Here is a 23,032-nt window from a genome sequence, read left to right as displayed (position 1 = left end):
AAATTATGCAAGCTATCACTAAAGATATTATGCTATTACCATCTCTGGGACTTCTGTTTGAAAAAGTGGAGCCTCTTATGTTTTGAATGATGAATGATGAGTTTCCTCGTTAGTTGTTGTCCTTGTGCATACCTTACTATACAGCTACTCAGCAAGCTCGCTGTGCTGCTATTTCCTCATGTCTTTGCAGAGGTGTGGAAAAGGTATGTTTTTTCTTACTCCTCAAAGTTCTACCCAGGGCTCAGTAAGAGGGGAGCTGTAAAGCCTTGGGACCTAAGCCTCACTGTAGGTCTACCTCACTCTCCCTGAATGAGAGAAATGTCAAATTTGACAGAAAGTCCAAAAGTGAGTATGAGGGATTAATTAACCGAGACAGATATTCAATATTTGCTGTTATTTCCCTTCAATCATTTGACAGCAGTAAAAGACGAAAACACTTACTTGAAAATGCATCTGAACAGGGCCCATAGAGGATCATACATTTACTTCTGGCATTTTAGTAATTCAGTTACACAGAGCGACTTAACTTAAAGCAATTTCAACATTAAGAAAATATTTAACCAGTTGTTTTATGTTAGGACAACCACATTTAGTAGCTCACATGACAAAAACAGAAACATAGCAAACTCATTCGATTCAGTTTAACAAAACAGACAAGAAGCACTGGTTAATTTATTCATAGTGTCCAGGTAGTCTTTAAGACACGGTAGATTTAGTCTTCAGAGAATTAAACAACACACTTGATTCCAAATGTAAAACCCCTGGGGCTGGAGTTAACAAGGCTGTTAAAATACAGCAACACATTCTGAAAGAGGAAAGAAAAATAAACCTGTGTTAACAGATGGAAAAAGAAAGGAGAGTTTTACTTATATGTAATGTTCATTTTGTTGTAAAAATAAAATGCAGGGTTTTGCAAAATGTTATAAAACACATACATTTTTCAGATCTCGCTAGTCCTTTAATACGCATTCTGACCTAATAATCAAGGAAAATTCCATATCCTGATTTGGGCCAATTACTGACCTAGAATCACTCAAACATGATACAACCTGAGGGTCAACCAGGTTGAAATGCCCCAATAGGCTTCATGTAAGTTGGAAAAAGTACATTACAGAATAACTGCCGCCTGATTTTCAAGCATATTGGAGGGTGCGTCATGCTGGGGACATCCTACATATTACCAAAGGCTGGGGAGTGTTTCAGATATAAAGAAACAGGATGCAGATATACACAGACAGAATCGGAACATCTTTATTCATTCTAATTAAATACAATACAATTCAATAAATGATGCATAACAACACATTTCATAAATTACCCTGTGAGAAAGTTGACATGCAACAGTTGGCTGCCTGATGGCAGGTTTTTTTTTACATTTCTCTCCAGAGATGAAACAATGAAATGTAAATAACTAAAACATTTGGCATTCATATTTACAATTGCCTCATCCAAATTAATGTATCATTTACCAAGCAAGTGTAACACTGTAAATTACAGTACAAGAGGAATGGTGTTGTTTCTAACAGGTAGGAAAGTAGATTTTGTGGCTTACTGAAGGTTGGTCCAGTGTTCTAGGACTCTGCATGGTTTACATATATCACTGCTGCATGGGTTTTATTCTGGCACACTGTTATATACACTGTAAAAATCTGTCCTTTATCTTTCTCACTTTCCCTCTGTCAAATAAAGCATAGAAAAGGTCCATGAAATTGGAGCACAGCACCATTTACAGGGGGCGTAACTTAGATTAGAATCTGCCCTTGAGAAAATAAAGCCATTTTCCACCAGGGATAACTTTACATTGTATTGGGGTGGGGGGGGGGGGGGATTCACATAATCCACCACCAAAGTGAAGCTGCATCAGCCTGATGCCACGGCAACCTTAGCGCGCATCAATTATCACAGTGGGGAGCATAGATGGAGCCCTGGCAACGAGCAAGCATCGGAACTCAATCTAGTGTCCTCTAACGGTCCAAAGGTCGTCTCAGTGAGACTCGTTCACATGGCATACATAGCAGCTGCACACATTTGCATCACACCATTACAGCCTAGCAGAGACAGCAATTCAAGTACACAGGAATTTTTCTGGAAATGTACCAGACCGTTTCCTTTTGAATCTGTAACTATACCCGGAAAACTATTTCAAACCTTCGTGTTGTCCTGGACCATGGCCGTTCTCCAGCTGGTGAAAACCACCGGTCAATGAAAAGGCCACAAAAGTCCACGGTATCCACTTCTGCTAGCTGTGCATGGGAGAGCGAGGTTATTTAGTTCAAGTATCTGAAAACAACTGTATTTGTCTACTTCAGGACAATTAACTCCCGCCCTTTAGGCGCTGAAACAACACTGTTCATTCCGTCTGCGTTTACTGTAACTCACTCTGGATAAGGGCATCTGCTAAATTACTGAGAGAAATGTGTTTAATTTTACTCACCTCTTGTTTTAAGTCTGAAAGAGTTCCTTATTAGCGAGATATTGAAAACAAGAAGTCCAGGATAACTGCTCTTCTTGTGGGCCATGCATAACACAATACAATACACGCACATTTTTACACACACACACACACACACACACACACAAACACACACAAAGTCAAACAGCAAATGTTTACAGGTGGCTATATAAGAGTATGGTGCTGCCTGTTTTGCGGCCTCTCATCTCTTCCATCTATCTCCTGGTATGTTAACTACAACATTATTTTCTAAACCGGATTTGAAAATGAGGTCACAAAAGAAACATTGGGGGAAATTAGTGCACTAAACACCGTCTACAGGTCTGCAAATCTGTAAATCTACTGTGCTTCGTTTCTGAGTTTGGTGTCTTTTTTAAAACCGTTTGAATTGTAAAATCATGGCAGGTATTTTGAAAATGGATGCCACATCCTTTAGGACTAAATCATTTTAGCTAACCCTAACACTTTTCCTCTGCCTTCCCTAGTTCTACTAACTTGCTGTTCACTTAACCTACAGCGAAACATTTTCCTGGCAACTCACCCACATTTGTGCGTCAAAGTGACATCTCAAAACTGCAGCCATTCAAAAATATTCTGTCAATATACACAAAACCATCCACATTTGCAAAGAGAAAGAAACATTTTCCAGAAAACCCAGAAAGTATAATAAAAACAAAGATGCCTTGATTGTGTATGCCATCACAACTCAGAGTTAATACTTGGCGGAAGGACCTTTGGCAGCAATTTTGGCTGTGAATAATTTTTAAATATGATTCTGTAACCTTGCCCATTTCTTAGGGCCAAATGCATCTGTTATTTTTGTCAAAATGTCAAAAAGCTCAGTAGAGTTGTGTGGGAGTCTTTGATGGACAGCAACATTCAAACTAAGCCTGAGATTTTTCTCAGAGATTTCAGTCAGTGCTGAAACTGGACCACTCAAGAACACTGAACAATTCTTGAAGAGACATTCTGTTGTGCATTGAAATGTGTGTAATTTCACACTGAAAAATACATCCCAATCCTAAAGTTAGGTATTCAGGGGAGTTTTTACCTAGGTTTTGCACCATTCATATCCATTTTAATCCAGACTAACTCCCTAGCTCCTTTTGAAAAACATGCCTGTAAGAGGATGCTGCCACGCCTATGTTTAATGTCATGACAGCAAAATATAATATATTATATAGGCTACAGAGCAAGAGGGACTTACATCAGGGACTATGCCACAGTCAAAACGAAGATTCAAATGTTTGTTTTGCAGATACCACTGGAGTGTCCTGTTACCACGGGAACAGTCAGATAAACATTTCATGGTCAGATAAACATTTTATTCATCACATTTAGTAATTTCTTCTAATTAAAATTACAAATGTCATTGTTCTCCTAAATGTAATTGTGGGTGCTTTAATTAATTTTCATTTAATTTTCATTTTTAAACTGCTTTTAAAATAATTAGCAGTTATTACCTTCTCACAGTCATTAGATCACACGTTTTTGTTATTTTATTTTTGCTATCTAGTACCATGACTTGATATCAGTATCAAGACTTGGTATGCTGACAATGTGAGACCTTTGAGTTAACCAATCTGACAATGCTGAATGATGAATAAACAGATAAAAGTGTTGGCCTTGGTGGAGGATTAAGAAACATATTGACAAAGAAGTGTGGAGGAAGAGAGAACAGAAGAGGGAGTGAGACAAGGACAGAAAAAGAAGGCAAAGGATAGAGGGAGCAGTTATATGCCAACGCTTGTATAACTTGGATACTGACTTTGTATTTAGCACTTATCTTTTGTGTTCAGTAGAGAAAATCAATGTTTCATAGAGCCGATTCAATGTCTGAACCTGCTACCGTCCATGTTTACCCAAGATACGCCTGCTACTGCAATCAGATCTGTTGTCTCTGTGCTCTGGTCTCCATCCTCTTGCATCTTTACCATTCAGCGATGAATCCATCTATTCTTTCCCTGGACAGAATTTGGTGAGTAAGGCATATTTCTGATTTGGCCAGTATGGCTTCTCTTTGTGAATCACGACTCAATTACCTGGGGCCATGTCGTGGCCCTCCGTGGGGGGCTCCAACCACACGTTGTGCGTGTATGTGTTCCAGCCACTTTCACTGCTTGCAGTATCTGAGGTAGTGGGGGCCCCATACCTTGTGAGCTTTACATGTGAACACCAGATTCTACCACTCGTTCATGAGCATGTCGACAATTTTTTCAGCATCCCTGTGTCGTAGACCGTGTTACCGAGTAGTCAGGTAAGGGAGAAGCTGTTGTAGGGGCTACTGTGCATTAGAAGTCTCTCCATATTCTTGTCTTTCCTCAACTTGCTCTCTTCTTCCTCACTTCATCCTTTGGGGCGACACTTTGCAATAATTCACAGCACCCAGTGTACGAATTTGCAATAATTCATGGCAAGACACGTACCCTCCTACAGTATGTGATGGCAGAGTTCTTTGCGACTGCTTCGGCTGCACAGTCAGCCAGAGTTGCGGTGCTTTCGGGGGGAGCGTGAATCCTCCAGTCATTGGCTTCTCTACATTTTTCCCCAAAAAATCTGGTGGGACTCCAAAGGCATATTGTGAGTTAGCTGTAGATGTTTTCAGTTTTTCCTTTAGCACAGATGTGCGCTTCAGTCAGCACTTTCAGCTCCGCCCGTTTACCTGAAATTCCCTGGGGGGAAGGGAATGTCGTGCTACCATTCTGTTGTGCCTGCTCATCCAGCCTTCCTCACTCCTCCTACCCCGAAAGGAGCCGTCAGTGTTTGTCCAGAATTCAAATCAGAGTCCAAATCCGTAACAATCTCCTCAGCTGCAGCCATGGCTTTGTGGCTAATAGGATATCGCCATGTGGATGAAGGAGCCTCACTAGAGAGTCTACGGGAGGACACACCCAGCTTGATGGTCATCCATAGAGGGTGGTCTTTGAGAGATATGGACTCCACATATCTGATACACCATTGTATCCTCTTTCCATAGATGTTAATAGATTAGTTCATTTTCAATAGGATGTGTTCCCAAGAACAGGTTATTCAATCTGTCCTACCCACAAATGTGTGGTGTAATCCTTCGGACCCAAGGGTAATGAAATTGGGGTGTTTGTCATAGTTTTGCTCTTTAGTCAAGTGAGGACTCACCAGCTGAGAGGTTTTTGTACATGTGTCTGCTCATTACTTTATAGTAAGGACTAACCTATCAGGAGGTCTCAATTGATAGGTGTTTTTAACATGACGTGAATGTTAAGGTTTGTTTATGAAATGAACTCGCCACTGATGTCAGATAGGAGAGAAAAGGGGAGAGGACTCCCTTGGCAGGGTTTGTGTTGAGGTCCAAGCAGAGGTGTAAAAAGTACAAAGTAAAAGTACTTTGTGTTCACCACTTTGGGGAAATTTGTAATTAAGACCTAAATTACCAGGTGAAGGGAGTTCATAATTAACCAGTGGGTAATACAATGAAAATAAAATTATGAATGAATTACTTTTACCCGGTAACTTAGGTCTTAATTGGGAAATCCCAAAACTGGTGAACACAACCATATGCTTTTACTTTGTACTTTTACATTTATGGCACCAGCTGATAGACAGATGATGGAATGAAGAAGGACGAGAGGTATCAAGTGATTTTTATTTGGTTGCATGCATTTCAACATACGGTTCAGTCTTCTCAGATATCAGGCGTGGCCAACCGTTTCTTTCTGGCCACAGGAGGAGGGTTATTCCACAGTTCTCTGTGTTGTGTATGTATTGGCTTATCATTACCACCAACCTGTTCTCTGACTTCAGGTTAGTCAAGTCTTGGCCTCGACTAACCTACAAGAGTTAGATAACATTTCTGCAACAAGTGTACCTCTGTATATTGAGGACAGGAATGGAAGTGACACAGAGACAGTGAGTGAAATGTAAAAATACTACATCCGGAGTCAGTTTTAAACAAACTGGAGTAAAGAAAGAGACTGTAAGTGATCATCTGGAAGAAATATAACATCATGGAGCAACATTCAGATGGAGGCACCATTCAATAATGTCTGAATGAACCACCCATTTTGGAGGTTGCATTAGGATGGACATGCTGTTTGGTTAAATATTGTAAGCACTAAACAGGTTGTGGCCCAATTTTATACAAAAGTATGCACATTAATGTAGTTAAATTCACACAGTTGAGTTTTCTTTGAAGCTCAAACGATTAAAAAGCACTAATATTTCAAATATGTACTATATATGTATAGTGTGTAGTTAATAAAGGTTCTGGAGAATGTGTAGTAAAAATATCCAGAAAATGTTTGTGTTGGTTTTCTAGCTTCATCAACTGAGAAGTATTTTGTAAAGGAACCACTGCATTCCCATGGTTCCCATTCAAACCCATGTTATTGTATTGCACATTTTTTGTAAACACCGAATCAGAAATCTTTTGACCGATAATCTATGTTGTGCCACTCTGAACATCTCAATGTCAGTTTGTGGGTTTTCCCCATTAAATGCATGAGTACAAAAAGTGAAATGCATTTTAAACCTGGTCTGTGTATAGCTTGATTTGAATGACTCTAGAGCAGGTTAAAGAAATCAAATAATGTTCAAACTATGATGACGCAAACGATCTTGAGTTGTGCTTTGACGGTGGTGAGGACGCATGTTGCATGGAGGGATGCTGGGAATTCTAAAAATAATCCAGAAACAAATAATTAGGAAAATTATATATAATGATACAACTGCAGTCATGGAAAAACAGAAAACAGCGGTTCAATTTCAGGTTAAGTATATTATTTGCTAAGCATTATCTATCATTGCTGTCATATTAAACCTTGCAACTCCATTCTTATCAACCTTCACAGTCTGGTTTTTATTTTACATGAAACCATACACCACAGCACCATTCACTAATTAAAATGACATTATTTATTTCAGTTACCTTGTGTTTGTTATTATTTAGTTTGTATTCTGATTGTTTGTGGTTTGTACATTTTTTCTGTCTTATTGGCCTTTTTGATTTTACTTTCATTGTAGTATTATAAAGATCGCAGAATTTCAAACGTTTGACTGCCCCCTGCTATCTGCTATCTGCTATCTTTGACTGTGTAATAAAAAAAACTTGAACTTAAACACATTAATTTAAAATATCTATAATCCATATATTGTGAATAGCTGTTCATAACAGCCATTTTGTAGTTTGAACACCTCAGTTATGACCCTGAGGTATTCAGATGGAACTTTCTGTGGTAAGTGTGTTTAACCTTGCCTAATTTGCTTTTAATTGAAAGGTGTTTATCAGTCATTAACTTATTTCATTGCTCTAAACAATTTATATCTCACAGGAACACATTTCCCGGATGTAGTGTACGAAGCCCTCAGCTTTCAGAAAATTAAGCAAATTATGTTTTGAATCTTTCTGCCTTATTGTAATCCAACTTCCTTGGAAACCGTAGGCTTGTATATTTTAGTTCCAAGAACCGTTGTGAGGAAAACACTTGAGTGATTTTAATCTTGCTCCTATTTATTTTAGTTCAAGGCTCAGACACAAACCAATCATCCAACAGCTCTTTACATGCTTGAGTAGAATTTGTAGTGATTCTCAATGCGGTGCAACATCGCCATCTAGCAGACTATTTGAGAACTTGTTATGGTCTACGTCACAGACTATAGCCATTTAGACATGTTAATACTCATTAATCTGATGTATTGATTGGCCATTAAACCAGCTGCAGACAGAAGAGTAAGACATGCTGATACCAAAGCGCTGTGTGTAGTCTCTTCTGTATCTTTATCCCACACTGACAGCAAGCAGGCCTAGGATTCTCTAAACATGACCTTGCTTAATGCTTGTCAGGTGCGTTAGAGTATTGGTGTAGAACATCGCAGTGCCTCAGGTCTGTCTACTGAAGTCAAGGAGCTTGAGCACAACATATGTGTAACATTTTGTGTAATTGGTAAAACATCATACGAATAATTAGCATCTAACCAGAAGGGCAAATAGAAGAGTGCAGAAATGTATAATTATTAAGTATAATGTATTTTACCGATGTGTCACGTAGAGATACATAATGAAGGCAAATCCAGTACAAATGGCAATTCTTAATGTGCAATGAAGGCAAGTAGAGGAGGGCAGAAAATGTACAAGTATTAAGTATTATGTATGTTACATATGTGACATACAGATGTGCAATGTGCTGATGTTTAATGAAGCCAAATGCAGTACAAATGGCAATTCTAAATGTGCAATGAAGGCTAATTGAAGGTGTAGCATGTGCAACTGAAATGTTGGGATAGCAGCAGTAAGGTTCCTGAGGTAGAAATGTACATGTAACAACTGAAAAATGCAAGTACAATGGCAATTCCAAATGTGCAATGAAGGCAAATTGAAAGTGCAAGGTGGCATGTGCAACAGAAATGCAGAGATAGGGACTATTAATAATCTGTTCCCATTGCTCCTTGAACTTGTTTATTTTTATCCCATTTTCTCCATCAGAACTTTGTAAAGTCAAATTCATGCTTAAAGCTTTGCCTCACAACAACCACTCCAGACAGTAACTCCCAAGAGACAGTTAAAGGTCAAGGCATGCGTCTTGCGAAGCACATATAGCCAAGCCGTTTTGCTTGTTAATACACTGCTCACACAACCAGGAAGTACTTGCCAGCATCTACATGCTTGGAGGAGAATGCATAAAGCACAATGAGGCAAGGCAATCATGTAATACACCAACCCCACCAACAGTGGGCAGTGCTGACCCAATTTGCACCACCACATGGACAGCCATGAGACTCCTGGCTCAATATAGGAAGCTGTAATGCGACACAATGACACACCACCAAGCCATTCCAGAGGTCAATACCCATTGATTCTGGAAGATAATAATGTAAATGTCACATCAGTACCCAAAATACCAGCTTGTCTTACTTCCGATGTATGTAAACAAGGTACATAAATGAAAATGTTTGCATGCGTCTTGTATCAAGTTCAGGGCAGATGTATGGTGGCCTGTCCAGTGTGACTGTCATTAATAATGTATTGCCGTCTCGCCAAACAATGGCCCTCGTTCCTATCACTCGATATCGCTCATTAACATTTAGTGAAGGAGGCAATGCCAGGGGGGGGTGGGGGGCGTGCTGTCCAGCCTATCAGGTTCCTCCATCAAGGAGATTCGTCTTTCCCAGTTACATTACCGCTACTACCACCTCTCCATTGACCCAGAGTTGTGAAGTGGCGACTCTGGTTTTTCCCTGACTCTGACGCCACTGTTTGTACACTTATTGTTAATCAGGCAGCCACGGAACGAACTATAACAACATGACTTCAAGAATGGATATACTCCTTCATTTATTGTTGGTTGTTGGCAAGGCTGTTAGTAAGAAAGGTGAGCTTTTGTCATTGGAGGATTTTATAACCGTTGCATCAGATTAGTGCAATCAATCAGCACTATTCATATAACACAACACCTGTGACAGTCCTAGACTACTGCTTCTAAATACTTCATGTCTGATATTGTTGTTTCTTTTATATTGATGTAAATACATGTCAAGGGCAAGACTTTGGTAACTTCTATTCCTCCACTTCAATTTCTTAAGCAGTGAAATGTGGCGGGATTTTGTCAGCCTCCTCTGGGAATATTTCCAGCCCCAACTTCCCGGGCCTGTACCCATACAACATGAAGTGTGTGTGGCTGATCGTAGTGGCAGAAGGGTCTTCTGTCCTCCTAACCTTCCACCAATTTGAGCTTGAGTACCATGACACCTGCTCCTATGACTACATCAAGATATTCAACGGAGTATCGGAGGATGAGGGAAACCTGCTGGGGACGTTCTGTGGCAACACCTCCCCCCCGCAGTTCACAAGCTCCTGGAATGTTATGTCTGTGATCTTTCACTCAGACAGACACGTGGCCAAAAGAGGGTTCTCCGTCGGCTACAGGAAAGGTGGGGTTTTCACTTTCTCTCCCAAAATGGCCTCACACATAAACAACAAGAGAAGGCAATCCTTTGAGTGTTTGGATTAGGTGTATTAACTTAACTTACATCTGAGCTGGGGGAAAAAAGCCTTCACGCCCTGTCACCCATCCGCATCTTACTTATGCCTTTACCTTCCCCATGACGTCTGTCTCTTTCTTCCTCCCTCTCACCCTCACCAGATATGTGTGGTGGTGTCCTCACCGGCCTATCGGGCATCATCTCCAGCCCAGGCTACAGCCCAGATAGCCAGTACAGCAACAACGCTGACTGTTCCTGGACTGTCCGCGTGTCTAACGGCAGTGTGGTCACCCTGGTCTTCCTCGACTTCCAGGTACCTTCTCTTGTGTGGGAAGCACATGGGCGAGTCCCAAATGGTGGCCAACAATGCATAACATCTGACCCAAGCCCGGCCATTACACAGGGGCAAGGGTTGCCCCTCCAAACACGATTTTATTAGTTATTTTGTAAAATTTGTATTCATTAACAAAAACCCTACCGATATGGTCTAAGGATGTAACCAAATTGGTCTTTTGTATGTAATCTTTATAGTCTACCAATGTAAGAAATGCTGCTGGCAGTAACCAGTTAACATACTACTTTGATGACATATCATTTAGTAAATGTTTTTTAGATTTGACTTATATTTTCCAGAAAGAATATGTCATAAATATAGCAATTTTATAAAATAATTTGTTTGCTCATTCCAGCTGGAGAACAATGAGGGCTGTAACTTTGACTTTGTAGCTCTCTTCGACGGTCCTACCATCACAGACAGACACCTGGGAAACTATTGTGGACGGGAGAAACCTCCTAAAACTGTTACAACCTCAAATCAGCTACTGGTGGTGTTCAGGTCTGACTTTAACATTGGAGGACGGGGGTTCAAGGCTTACTACTACTCAGGTAAGACAGTGGAGGATGTTTTCAGTGGATGTGCAGGTGACTAGGTCCAAACTGTTGCCCTGTGCAATAAACAAAACAATGTCTAACATCTTTGAGATATAATGACACAAATATTTGAAGTGGTATCAGTGTTTTTAGTAGGTGTCAAATCATTTGAAAGGAATGATTGTCGCGTCAGTTTAATTTCTTTGAATTAGTTTAATTAAAATTCCTTTAATTAAAATGACATTTTAATGATGCTTCTTCTAGGTTATAGCCACATCTGGCTGTAGTTGTTCTGCATGATATCTTAAGGATTTGTTGTTGATGGATTTGCTAATTTATTTGTTTTATGTTCTTGTGTATTCTGTGTTGTATGTATGGTTGTACTGCTGCCTGTCTTGGCCAGGACACTCTTGAAAAATAGATTTTTAATCTCAATGAGTATTTTCCTGGTTAAATAAAGGTTAAAAAATATATTTATTTTTTTTAATTTAAATTGGTTTATTCAGAATAATTCAAACCCTAAGAACATGTTTTTAAATCGGAACATACTACTCAATCTTCCAATAAATCCACAGATTTTTTTAGGCAAATCTAGCTTTAGCTTGTGTGCCGTATTGAACACAACCCTGCCTTGACCTTTATGGTGATCTTACCTGTCTCAGGGGAATGCCAGCAGGCGCTGTCAGCACCAAGTGCCAACTTCACAAGCCCCCACTACCCGAACATCTACCCTAATAACATCAACTGTCACTGGACCATCACACTGGCTGAGGGATACCGCATAAAACTGTTCTTCAACACCATGGAGTTGGAAGACAGGAACAGCCTATCAGACAAGTGTGATTACGACTCTGTAGCAGTGCATGATGGTAGCAGTGAGAAGGACCCTTTACTCGGCTGCTGGTGTGGTTCAGAACAACCCAGGTCTTTGATCTCTAAGGGCAACAGGATGCTGGTGGTTCTCAATACAGATCGCACCTCTGCTCATAAAGGGTTCTCTGCTTCCTATGTAGGAGGTGAGTCTCTCAATAGTAGCAAATCACTACAAACTTCCTCCATGCTTATTTTAATGTGTTCATGCGTGTGCATATTATGTCTCCCCACCTCCGCCCCAGTGGTGCCAGTGAACATCAGCTGTACGAGGACAGAGTTTACAATCCAAATCTCCCAGCAGTCTCTCCCAGGCCTGGATCGAGAGGATATATACCTTGGTGACCGGTCCTGTACTGCCCAGCTAACAGCCACCACCTTCAAGATACTGGCACGCTTTGAGAAATGTGGCACGGCTGGACAGGTAACCAGGCGGTATTGTGTTTCTTAGACATCAGTTAAAATCCCGCTCCATTTTCATTAGGCACGAAATGGAAGAAAGCATGCTGATACAAAGAGGGAGTGCCTGAACTCATCCAATAAAAAAAAAAATCTTTGCGTGCCCGTAATCACCATGACCTGACCAAAACCTCTGTGCAGCCACGGCAGAATATCACCATGCTGGTGAACACACTATACATCGACTTCTCAGACTGGAAGGGGCGGAGCCTCCAGGAGTACGAGGTGCAGTGCGATGCCCAGCGCAAGATGGCCACTGTTCACATCATCTCAGCTGAGGAGCGCCAAAGAATGAATGAGCAAACCCGAAGCCAAGCAGAGGGGTCCGAAGGAGGCGGAGGAAAGGAGGCCGACCCAGAACCTCACGACCCCAGCGATATAGTGTTTATTAGTATCTGTGTGCTGGCTGTAGTACTGATGGTTATTGCTGTCATCTGGCTGGTACTGCTTTAAAAAAAGGACAGGGAAGGGGCAAAGGAAAAAGGATGATTAGGGAGAAGCTGCCTAACTACCAGGGCTATGACATTGTGTATTTGTTTTAATAAATGTCTATATCACTAATTTCAACTGTACCAAGAGAATACTTTAATATACTGAACCGCTATTAATATTCATTAATTTATTCATCAATAAAAACACAGGCAGAGAAATCAACATTTGATTTACCTCAATATTAAAACATCTGAAAAGCTCAAATAAAAAACTAAACTGAATAAAATTTTAAGATAGGGATCAGTTCAGTAAACCAGTCTTCAACTGAGGCATTTTTGTCTCAGGGGCTAGTTAGCTACTTAGTCGAAAAAGGAAACATTGCACCATGTCTTAGCCAGAATAAACTGGCATATCGGAGTCTTTCTCTACAGCAAGCCTTGTTGCTCTGGGCTTAGCTCCCAACATGTTGAGCAGATCCATTTGAGCCAAGCAAGGTTAGAATCCCTCATTTCGATCACATAATCAGGGAAAGAAAGTCCTTGTAGAAAAAACCCTCTTTATGGTTCTAGGTGGAAACAAAGTGCAGTTACTTCTTGTGGTTGGACACCAGCTGGTTAATGGGAATCTTGCTGTCCTTGACATCACCCCTGACCTCTGGCCGGTGTCTGAGGGCAAAGACCAGCCTCCTGGTCGTCCGTCTATAGGAGCCGCTGACCAGCCGAGAACTCTGGTGAAATACCTCTCTTTCTATGTTCTCCACTAGTCCACTGTCTGCCTGAGGGGGCATATTGCAAAACATCACAAATAAATGTAACATTACATAGCATTTTGTATTATGTAATACATTAATATTATATTCAGAATTATTAGTCAACGCTCAGACCTAGACTGTGGTGATAAGCTTGGTGCTGAGAATGAGTGTCTAAGAACTTTGTTCCACCTAGCAGGCCAATTGTGAGTTCTGTGTATTCAAAATGGGAGTGCATTGGCAATCCCAGCATAGTACAAGTCTTCTCACCTCAACTCCCAGAGCTTCAGCCACCATTCTTTTGGCATTGTTCCTCAGTCCTTCAGTCTGTTTATCACAACGTACTTCTATTGAGGGCTTGTTGGAGTGCTCTTCAATAAAACTCCTCCATGCAGTGTACACTTCAGCAGCTAGAGCACTCACCTCAGTGTCTGGGTGATGCTTACGGATATTATTGACAGTGTGGCCTAAAAAGAGGGAGCAAAGCTATCGATGTTTATCATACACTTGGATACATGTTGACTGTGTGTGCATGTCTGTGTGTTCATAGTGAATGAGGACCAGAATTCCACAAGTTCTCACGCGAATAGTAAAACAACACAATACTCATGGGAAGACCTTTTACCCAGCGCCCACTATTTTTCACTGATGGATGGTTATAATTAGGGCTAGAGTTAGATTAGACAAACAGAGTATGTGGAAAACTGCAAATACCCTGGTAAATGGTTTCACTACTCACTCTCATTCATTACCAATATTACCCACATTCAGGCTAATAATAGGTCTATTGTTTTGCAAAGAAGGCATCCTTCACCCAGCCTGCCAAGTATACCCTTGTAAATATACCCTTGTAAAGGGGACACAGTCTAGGCTTGCTGCTAAAACACTCCTTTATGAATTAAATTTCATTAACCACACTGCCATCCGATTTGTCACCAGTGCCCCCAACAACACGCATCACTGTGACCTTTATACTCTGGGCTTCGCCACCCGATTAGCTCTCTCCGTCCTAAACATAAGCTATTCCAACAGTAACACGCGCTCCGGGAAGATATTTCACACTTGTCACTACTAAAACATACTTTGACCGTAATTGAGTTCGTCAAGCTGATAACACATTTATAATTTGATATCTGACTCCATCTCACCTATTCTTGTTGACTTCAGCACCTCCTTCGACGGCATCTTCTTGTTGAGCTCTTTCAAAGCTAGCAGAAGATTCTCCTTGGTCTGCCCAGGCAGCTCCAGCATGGACTTGTATCGTTCAATGTCCTCGATCACCACCACTCTCTGGAAAGAAGACGACACGTTATAGATGTGTTATGCTTGTTTATTATGCATACGCGCGCAAGCTTAAAATACTGGCAACAAGAGGAAGTGGTAACAAGAAAGTACAGTACCCTTAGAGATTCAATCGTCGCTTGTCGATAAACCTTTACTGTACCATTGGTTTCTTTTGACACTTCACCCTTTGGTAGATGCACCACGAATTTATCCATTTTCTACGCGTCTTTTATAGTTACTAGCTGAAGAAACGGATTATTGAGTACGCCTATTTAAAATACCATCCTCAGCTCTTGTAAAATTACTACACGCATAGAGAAGCATAGAAGCCGAAGATCGTTTCGAGACCGTTTCAGAAAGTTTATGCAACCCCTTCACAAAATGACCTAATACAGACAGTTTTCATGAAAATTATCATTAAAAGTTAGAATATTGAATAAACCTCATTTGAAAATACGTTATCTGTTGCATTTTTTTCTCTTCACGTTTTTATTTTCAAAACTGTCCGAGTGAAACCAACAGCAGAAACCTAGCTCTGTATTTGAAGGAAACTGTATCGGTTGGGTTTGGCAAATTGTTTCCTTATTGTGCATCAAGTTTGGAAGCCCTAAAAATACAAACCGTGAGAGCAATAGCTCTAGTTTGTTTATATGCTTTAGACTAATTGTCACTGGAGTGGCCGTCTCACCGGTCAGACGCCATGATGAAACAAATGGGATACGTCCTCAGTCTTTCTCTATGGAGAGAAGTGTCATTACGTAGCATGTTCATGAGCATCCTAACTGTGCAACTAACGGTACTGTACCGATACGTGAAACAGAAAAAAGCACATTGAGTGGAAATTGGTGTAGATTAGGTAAATGGTCTATCGTTTTCGGATTTGCTTATAAATGAAAGCTTAAAGGCGAACGTTTGACAATTCCCTTTTCCATGTTGACACCTGCGCAGCAGTAGGACTAGGGGAGAGTTGCGACTACCACTAGCCTTCCACGCGAATCGAAACTTTTCTCGCGAGATTTTCTTTAATAAGGAAGAAGGAGAGTCGCCTGCGGTCGCTTAGCTGTTTGTTTGTTTTTCTCGCCGATATAGCAAAATGGGGACATTTAAGTCATGTCGTTTATTTTTGAGCTTGTGCTTCGTGCTTGTATGCACTTCGGCAACTGCAGATATTTTTGATGGAGTTTTGGGAAATACTGCGTCTTGCCATAAAACATGTCAACTGACTTACAGTTTGCACACATATCCTCGGGTGAGTGTCTAGCGTAGCTAGCTGCCTATTACATGCTGAAGTTAGCTAACAGCTACTTAAATACGTTAGATAAGCTAAGCCTTTTCATCCAATGGCATAGATATATTGATAAGGTACATAGCTAGTTATAGTAGTATGCCCTTTATTCATGTAGCTAGTAATATCAATGACATTTACCAACTACGGCAGTAAGTCTATAATAGCTTGCCTAGAATTAAGGTTGACTTGTTGTATTAGTTATGTAATGAGCAAGAAAATGAACTCTGGACTTAAAAATGTTGAAAAACTCCGGATTTTAAAATTATCTTTAAAGTCAGGGTTCTCTATTTCATGTTGTATTCATTCCGACAATTATGTTGCAAACCTTTTTTTTTTTTTAACGGAAGTAAACGGACAGATCGGCGACTACTCTTGTTTGTACGCTCGGCGCTTTCTTACTTTACAGACCATGATCTCTAACAGCTATTTCTACAATACGTATTTCACCCACATAGCTGATATAGTGCATCCAAACGTTAAATATGTATACAATCCGATATGGTGTATAATTATTAAAAGATTAGTAATCATTAAAAAAAATGCTGTATGGAAGAAAAAAGGTAATGCAACCTTACTTTGGTTACAGATCTGTGTACCTATTCGACATTTGGAAGCACGATAACCGACATTATCAATTTGTATGGGGAAAATTCTGTGTTATTTCTCAAACAGACGAGGAGGCAGAATGCCTGATCCCTCCCTGTAAGTCTGTTTGTATCTGACTCGGTGGAAGGAAAACAACCACGAGGTTCTTTTTTTTTGACGGAACGTTTTGAATATACTTTTTATTTTGAATTTAAACACACCTTGAACGTTTAGCTATTTTTCAACTGGTCTTTGAGTACAACGTTTTCCATTTAATTAATGCAGTCTGGCTGTTTGTGAATGCATTTGTTTTTGTTATAGGAGGAGGAACTATACGCCTGTCAGAGAGGCTGTCGTCTGTTTTCCATTTGCCAGTTTGTGGGTGACAGCGAGGATTTGAACCAAACTAAAGCAGAGTGTGACTCCAGTAAGATTGTCATGCAAAGTATTTGGAGCAGATGGTCATGGAGATAGCTACTTACATGTAACTGTGAACATAAGATGTCTAATGAGTTATGTGATGATGTGAAAATCTACAAAATGTTTAGTGACATTGTACAAAAAAAACAGGAAGTCAATGTGTTATGATTATTTTGGTTATCCCTAATCATGTATCCTTGCCCTTTCTTGTCTTTTTAACTAAATTATAGTTTTGTTCAATTGGATTATTGATAATTCCACCTCTACACTTAATATAATAATGTACTAAAAGGTTTAACAGATTACACAAATAAGATTTGCTTGTTTGGTTTCACATGTTTTGGTTTCACAACAAATCCTGCCAATTTTATCTGTAACCACTTTTGTTTGTTAACTTCCTTGTTCTCCTTAGCTTGTCATGAAGCATACAGACAGTCAGACGAGCAGTATGCGTGCAACCTGGGCTGCCAAAATCAACTACCATTTGCTGAGCAAAGACAAGAGCAGGTACAAAGAGCAAGTAGTCTGTCATGCCTTTTCCTTAAACAAATTCCAATAAGTTCAGTTATTTGTCACAGATCAATATTGGCAACTGAAACTGAGTCAGTAGACTGGGTGAGGTTGAAAATGTAGCAGGTGTGGTAATGAATTGGCATGGTATACGATGTTTAGGAAATTCTGGGTGTGTGTTTGTGTTTGCCCAGGCCTATCCACAGGTCTGTTTTGTGCCTTGTAGTTGCGTCAGAGCCTGAGATCAGAGTAGAGGATTTGGTATCCTCCTCAAACTCTCAGGATCTTCCAGTGAAAGTTACCATTAGCCAGCTTTGCACACATGAGCCACAATGATTCTTTTGGCATTCTCTATGAGTCCTAAAACAGCCCTCACCCCTACCATCTTTTGAATCAATAAAGCCATCACTAGGAATTATGGAAAATCGATATTTGACTGCATAGATCTTTCCACCCTATCAGTACTCTCAATTCTTCCCAACACAGCAGGGATGTACATTTGACCCTGTTATGCTATCATCTTCCAGTTGCTGGCCATGACACCTCGTATCCACCTGCTGTACCCGTTGACCCTGGTGAGAGGGTTCTGGGATGATGTCATGAGTCAGGCCCACAACTTCATCTCCTCGTCCTGGACCTTTTACCTCCAGGCTGATGACGGGAAAGTGGTTATCTTCCAGGTAAGAGTGGAATTCTACAGTTTTTACTTTTGTGGTTGTGCTGAGCATACATCCCTGCATTAGGGAAACCTTTACCTCTCATGGCCACATGGTGCCATCTTTAATGTTGATTATTGATTATTTTAACCTTTATGCACACGCATAGTGCTACTAATTGTATTTGTTTGTTTTAAATATAAAACTTGGTTATTATTTCAGTGGGTGTATCAGTACTTTCTGAACATTTCCAGCACATTTTAACAACACTGCGATAATACTGATAACTGATCATTCTGGTCACTGTAACCGTGATATGAAACTTCTCTGATCATGTCCAAGGCACAATTAAGTTGATAAAATATAAACTTGTTGACCCCAATGTTTGTAAACAATGTCATTGACATAGATCAGGTGGTGGATAAAGATGCTTAACAATGCGGAAGTGTTGCGTTCAATTCCCATGGGGCCAGTACCAGAAAAGTAGGAAAATGTACATGCTACGCTAAGTCGCTCAGGAGGAGAGTGTCTGATAAATTAATTGTTACATGTATAACCACACTGTGTAGATTAAAAACATGGTTTATAGGTTTTTTTTCTTCATTATGGAATACTTGGATATCCAGGTCCAACCATCATCTTCATACTAAAACCGAGGTGGGGTAACCATCCTGACATTGTAGTTTCATTGTCAAAGGTAACTCTGTCATATGTTCTGTGATTGAAAAAGGATAACATTTTCAGTTTTTTTCCCCCCCTCAATTGACAGACTGAACCACAGATCCAGTTTATTCCTCAGTATGAGCCTCAGAAAGAGGGACCGAAGGAGGAATCACAGAAGTCATGTAAAGTCAACATGTTTGTTACACTGCACAAATCCTTAGTGTGGCATTCTACTTACTGACGCTAAATTCAATTCTACAGAACCACACTATTGAAGAAATGTTTTTGTCTTCCACACCAGATCCAGGCCTGAGCAGCCCGGTCTACAAGGACTACCAGCGTAACTTTTTCCTGGAGAGGGACAGGAATGTGTTTATGGACCGCAGCTTCAATGAGGACGACTACAATCTCTTCAGCTGCCTGTCAAGGTCAGTGCACACAGACCACCTCTCCTGCTGTTGGCTCTAAAGTAATGCCCTTAACCGCTGAAACCACTCCTGGGTCTCTCCATCGTGGCTAGTCAACATCTTCCCTTCTTTCACTTTGTGTGTTTGTACATTTCCTTGTTGAGGACAGGAAAAAAAATAAGTTTTATTTTTTTCTCCTCGTCCAACTCCTTTCCCCCTAGGAATCCATGGCTTCCAGGCTGGATCCTGACCACCACTCTGATCCTCTCTGTTCTGGTTCTCATCTGGATCTGCTGTGCTACCGTGGCGACGGCTGTAGACCAATATGTCCCATCGGAGGTGAGTCTTACCTTGGTCAGGACAAAATGGCACAACGTAAGCCACGATTTATAAACGGGAAATTGCGGTACTAGTCCCGATCAAACAACTGTGAACAGGTAAGCGCTCTATCATGTGCCCTCAGTAGCACATAAACCTAAACAGCAACTAGCCCAGAGTGATAAGCTTATCCAACGATGCAACAGTAAATAAGTCTGGTCAAATTTCTCAGTGACCCTGGTCACAATGAACATCCGACACTGGGAAATTGCCTGTTTCACCGCAGTGATCCAGCACCCTATTCAACTGACAGACTGGTTGGCATGAAAGTACTTTTACCAGGGGTTTATTAACAGCCCTCCTAAAAATTTTGCTAAATAACCAAGGACCAAAGTCGTTTAATATTGAAAATGAAATGTTTTTCTTCTTTGTAGAAACTGAGTATCTATGGAGACATGGAGTACGTCAAAAACCAGAAGCTGTTGACTCCTTACCCAACATCCTCTCTGGTCATCATCACCTCCGGGCCTGGCCAGGAGGAAGAGGCTGGACCACTCCCTTCCAAAGTTAACCTGGACCAGTCCAACATCTAAACATCCAGAGGCCAAAGTGAAGCCATTAGTGTGGAGATACGGACAATAGTGTACTCGAATGGGAGATTTCTTGGACATGGATCAAGCCTAGTCCAAGATGGAGAGTAATTTTCTATTGAGCATGTGTTTTAGTGTAATAGCCTACTAAGATTACTTTGGGTCTAGAAAACGGGCCCATAATCTTTATTGGTGCTGACCATTCTCAGATTAAGCCAGTACTCCTGGACTAGTAAATTGAAACGCAATTGTGAAAGGTCATTAAAAACCATCCTCCGTAGAGAATCTATTGGCATGTGCTTTCCTTAGTCCTGTTATAGGCTTATACTGGGTCTGTCAACCAATACTGGCACTTTAGGTTCTTGAAGTCAGTCTTACTTTTTCACACTATTGGATCCTGGCAGTCTAAAGTGTAATAATGGCTTTCAGTAAATTTTTCTATTAGCTGTTGTCTTGTTCTTCTTTCAAGGTTTTGAGGGTGAAGTAAGGGGGCGGTAACATTGTTTTAGGCATTACAGTATCACAATGATGTTTTATTGGATAATTGTGTTGATGAAATCTGCATCCTAAATGGCACCATATTCCCTATATAGTGCAGTACATTTGACCAAAGGTAGAAGCAGTGCTCAGCAACTGAAAGTGTCAGTTGGGACACAGCCTGTGTGTTACTAAAGTGGTTTTGTATAGAACATGGAAACCTTTGGTGAAATGACACTGGTCAGTAACGGGCTATGAGCTTATACTGCTTCCACTGTCTGTTCCCTTTCTGTATTGTGTTTAGTCTGCTGTAGTTAGATGAAGGTCATTGGACACAACAGAGAGACTATTGCATTTCTTTTTTGTTTCAGACATAGTGTTGTAGAAATTTGTAACTTTACTCTTGAGTTTTCTTCTGATTTAAAAGTCAAATAAACACAATTGAAGTAATTGTTGTCTAAACATTATTTTGACAGAGAAATACTATGTTTGCTTTGTAGCCAAAAGGTCAGGCTCAAACAACTCCAGCGGGGATTGTAAAAGGTAAACAATTTAAAATAATTCAACTGTTTGCTTATTGAAGCATTGATCCACGGCCTTCTGTTTACCTTAGCTGCTGTAGGAAGGCTTGGGCTGGTGTGAACAGGCCAGGCCAATAACCACAATAATACAGTTACTGTCACCAAACCAACACTTATGAAACTGTCTAGCCCTGTCACTGTTCTATGGTGTGTTGAATAGGAATAGAGGAATATTAATGAAGACATATCTAAGCTAAACATGAGATTTAGCAGGACTACGCAGCAGGTAATATCTCAGAAGTGTCGATTAAATCCAGCTGCACTGATAGTATTTTTTAGGAAACATCTGTTTCAAAATGTTTGTAGGCAAGAAGAATGTGTACATTTTGTACTCAATATCAGAGACTGTTTGATGCCCATTCATTGGGGTCTACTGAGGAAGGTAAGGCTCGAGGCGTCGTAGTCACAGAGAAATAGTTTGCTTTAATGAATAAATTAACAAAGCCATTCTTTCACATCCACAGGTCACAAAGTGTTTTAAGACAGTATGTGTAAAACCCCAAATAGCAAAGAGAAATTCCTACGAGACAGGAATATAGAAACAAACCTTGAAAGGAAGATTTAAGTAATGGACGCCAGACTGGTATACTGTGTGATGAATTAAGACCGTATTGCAGAGGAAGAAATGGAGTATAAATCTGAGTATGTGAAAATTTCATTCTGATGCCAGTTAATAATGTGATCTGGCCACCTAATGAACCACCACAACACAAAGCTCTGGACAAAACTAGCACACTGTATGGGAAATAGTGCCAGCTGAGACAACAACATAGATCTGTCTATCCCCCAAGTGTCTGCAGACTGTTGCCGAGTGTCGGTGTTGTAGCGGTCCACCTCTTCACTGTTTCACTGGCAACAGGACTGGTCTTGGCTTGTGGTGGGGGTTTACACTCACTCTGGTCGTCAGCAAACCCCAATGACCTCCTGGTAAGATGTGATGATTTCCATCTCTGCTGGATTATGAAAAACAATGCCTGTGTCTGCAGTTACCTCTGCCACAAGATGGCAATAAACACTCCCCTTCGGTAACATCAGGTAGCATAGTAGTGTAAGGGAGATTCAACTGGTTTTGAGTGCTCACATCTCCATCCCATGCTCACCTTTTGAAAAAACAATTTACAGCACAAAATGAAATGAATGGGCTTGTTAAAACTGACTCTCCGCTACTGCAATTCATCCAGCAAATTACCTTCACATCCCCAAACAAATGTGTAAAGTGGTTAAGGAATTGTAGAAGATTGTGCCGGACATTTTATAGATTAAACCAAATAGGTAGCCCATCGTATTTAATATATGATATTTAATTTCTAACGTAGTTAATCCTGTGTGCAAGATGGTGGACAATGCAGCAGGCTTCCTGTGTGATGACAGACCGATCCATCCCCTACTCTGGTGCAGGGATTAATAAATCCACCCCCTACTCTGGTGCAGGGATTAACAAATCCACCCCCTACTCTGGTGCAGGGATT

The 23,032-nt window shown here is 40.5% G+C and overlaps 2 protein-coding genes across 3 annotated transcripts; one reads left to right on the top strand and one right to left on the bottom strand.

Moving 5' to 3' along the window:
• Nucleotides 1-11,786: 11,786 nt before the first annotated feature.
• Nucleotides 11,787-15,385, bottom strand: tceanc2 (transcription elongation factor A (SII) N-terminal and central domain containing 2). Of its 2 annotated transcripts, none has more exons than XM_010890771.4 (5): nucleotides 15,185-15,385; nucleotides 14,933-15,074; nucleotides 14,055-14,251; nucleotides 13,627-13,811; nucleotides 11,787-13,051 (listed from the first exon to the last, which is right to left on the bottom strand). In XM_010890771.4, the coding sequence occupies exons 1-5, from the start codon at nucleotides 15,281-15,283 to the stop codon at nucleotides 12,967-12,969; spliced, it is 708 nt and encodes a 235-aa protein (XP_010889073.3). In that variant the 5' UTR covers nucleotides 15,284-15,385; the 3' UTR covers nucleotides 11,787-12,966. The 2 variants fall into 2 exon arrangements, with proteins under 2 accessions (XP_010889073.3, XP_012986581.2); XM_013131127.3 differs by having other exon boundaries at nucleotides 11,787-13,048.
• Nucleotides 15,386-16,080: 695 nt separating this feature from the next.
• On the top strand, nucleotides 16,081-21,432 carry tmem59 (transmembrane protein 59). The gene is made up of 8 exons (XM_010890785.3): nucleotides 16,081-16,317; nucleotides 17,263-17,368; nucleotides 17,774-17,868; nucleotides 18,399-18,551; nucleotides 19,297-19,372; nucleotides 19,492-19,618; nucleotides 19,819-19,936; nucleotides 20,350-21,432. The coding sequence occupies exons 1-8, from the start codon at nucleotides 16,162-16,164 to the stop codon at nucleotides 20,506-20,508; spliced, it is 990 nt and encodes a 329-aa protein (XP_010889087.1). The 5' UTR covers nucleotides 16,081-16,161; the 3' UTR covers nucleotides 20,509-21,432.
• The last annotated feature ends 1,600 nt before the right edge of the window (nucleotides 21,433-23,032 follow it).

This window comes from Esox lucius, chromosome 3, assembly GCF_011004845.1.
Source record: "Esox lucius isolate fEsoLuc1 chromosome 3, fEsoLuc1.pri, whole genome shotgun sequence".
NCBI lineage: Eukaryota > Metazoa > Chordata > Actinopteri > Esociformes > Esocidae > Esox > Esox lucius.
Note: the sequence above shows the minus strand (reverse complement) of the source record. Positions and strands in the feature narration are given on the sequence as shown.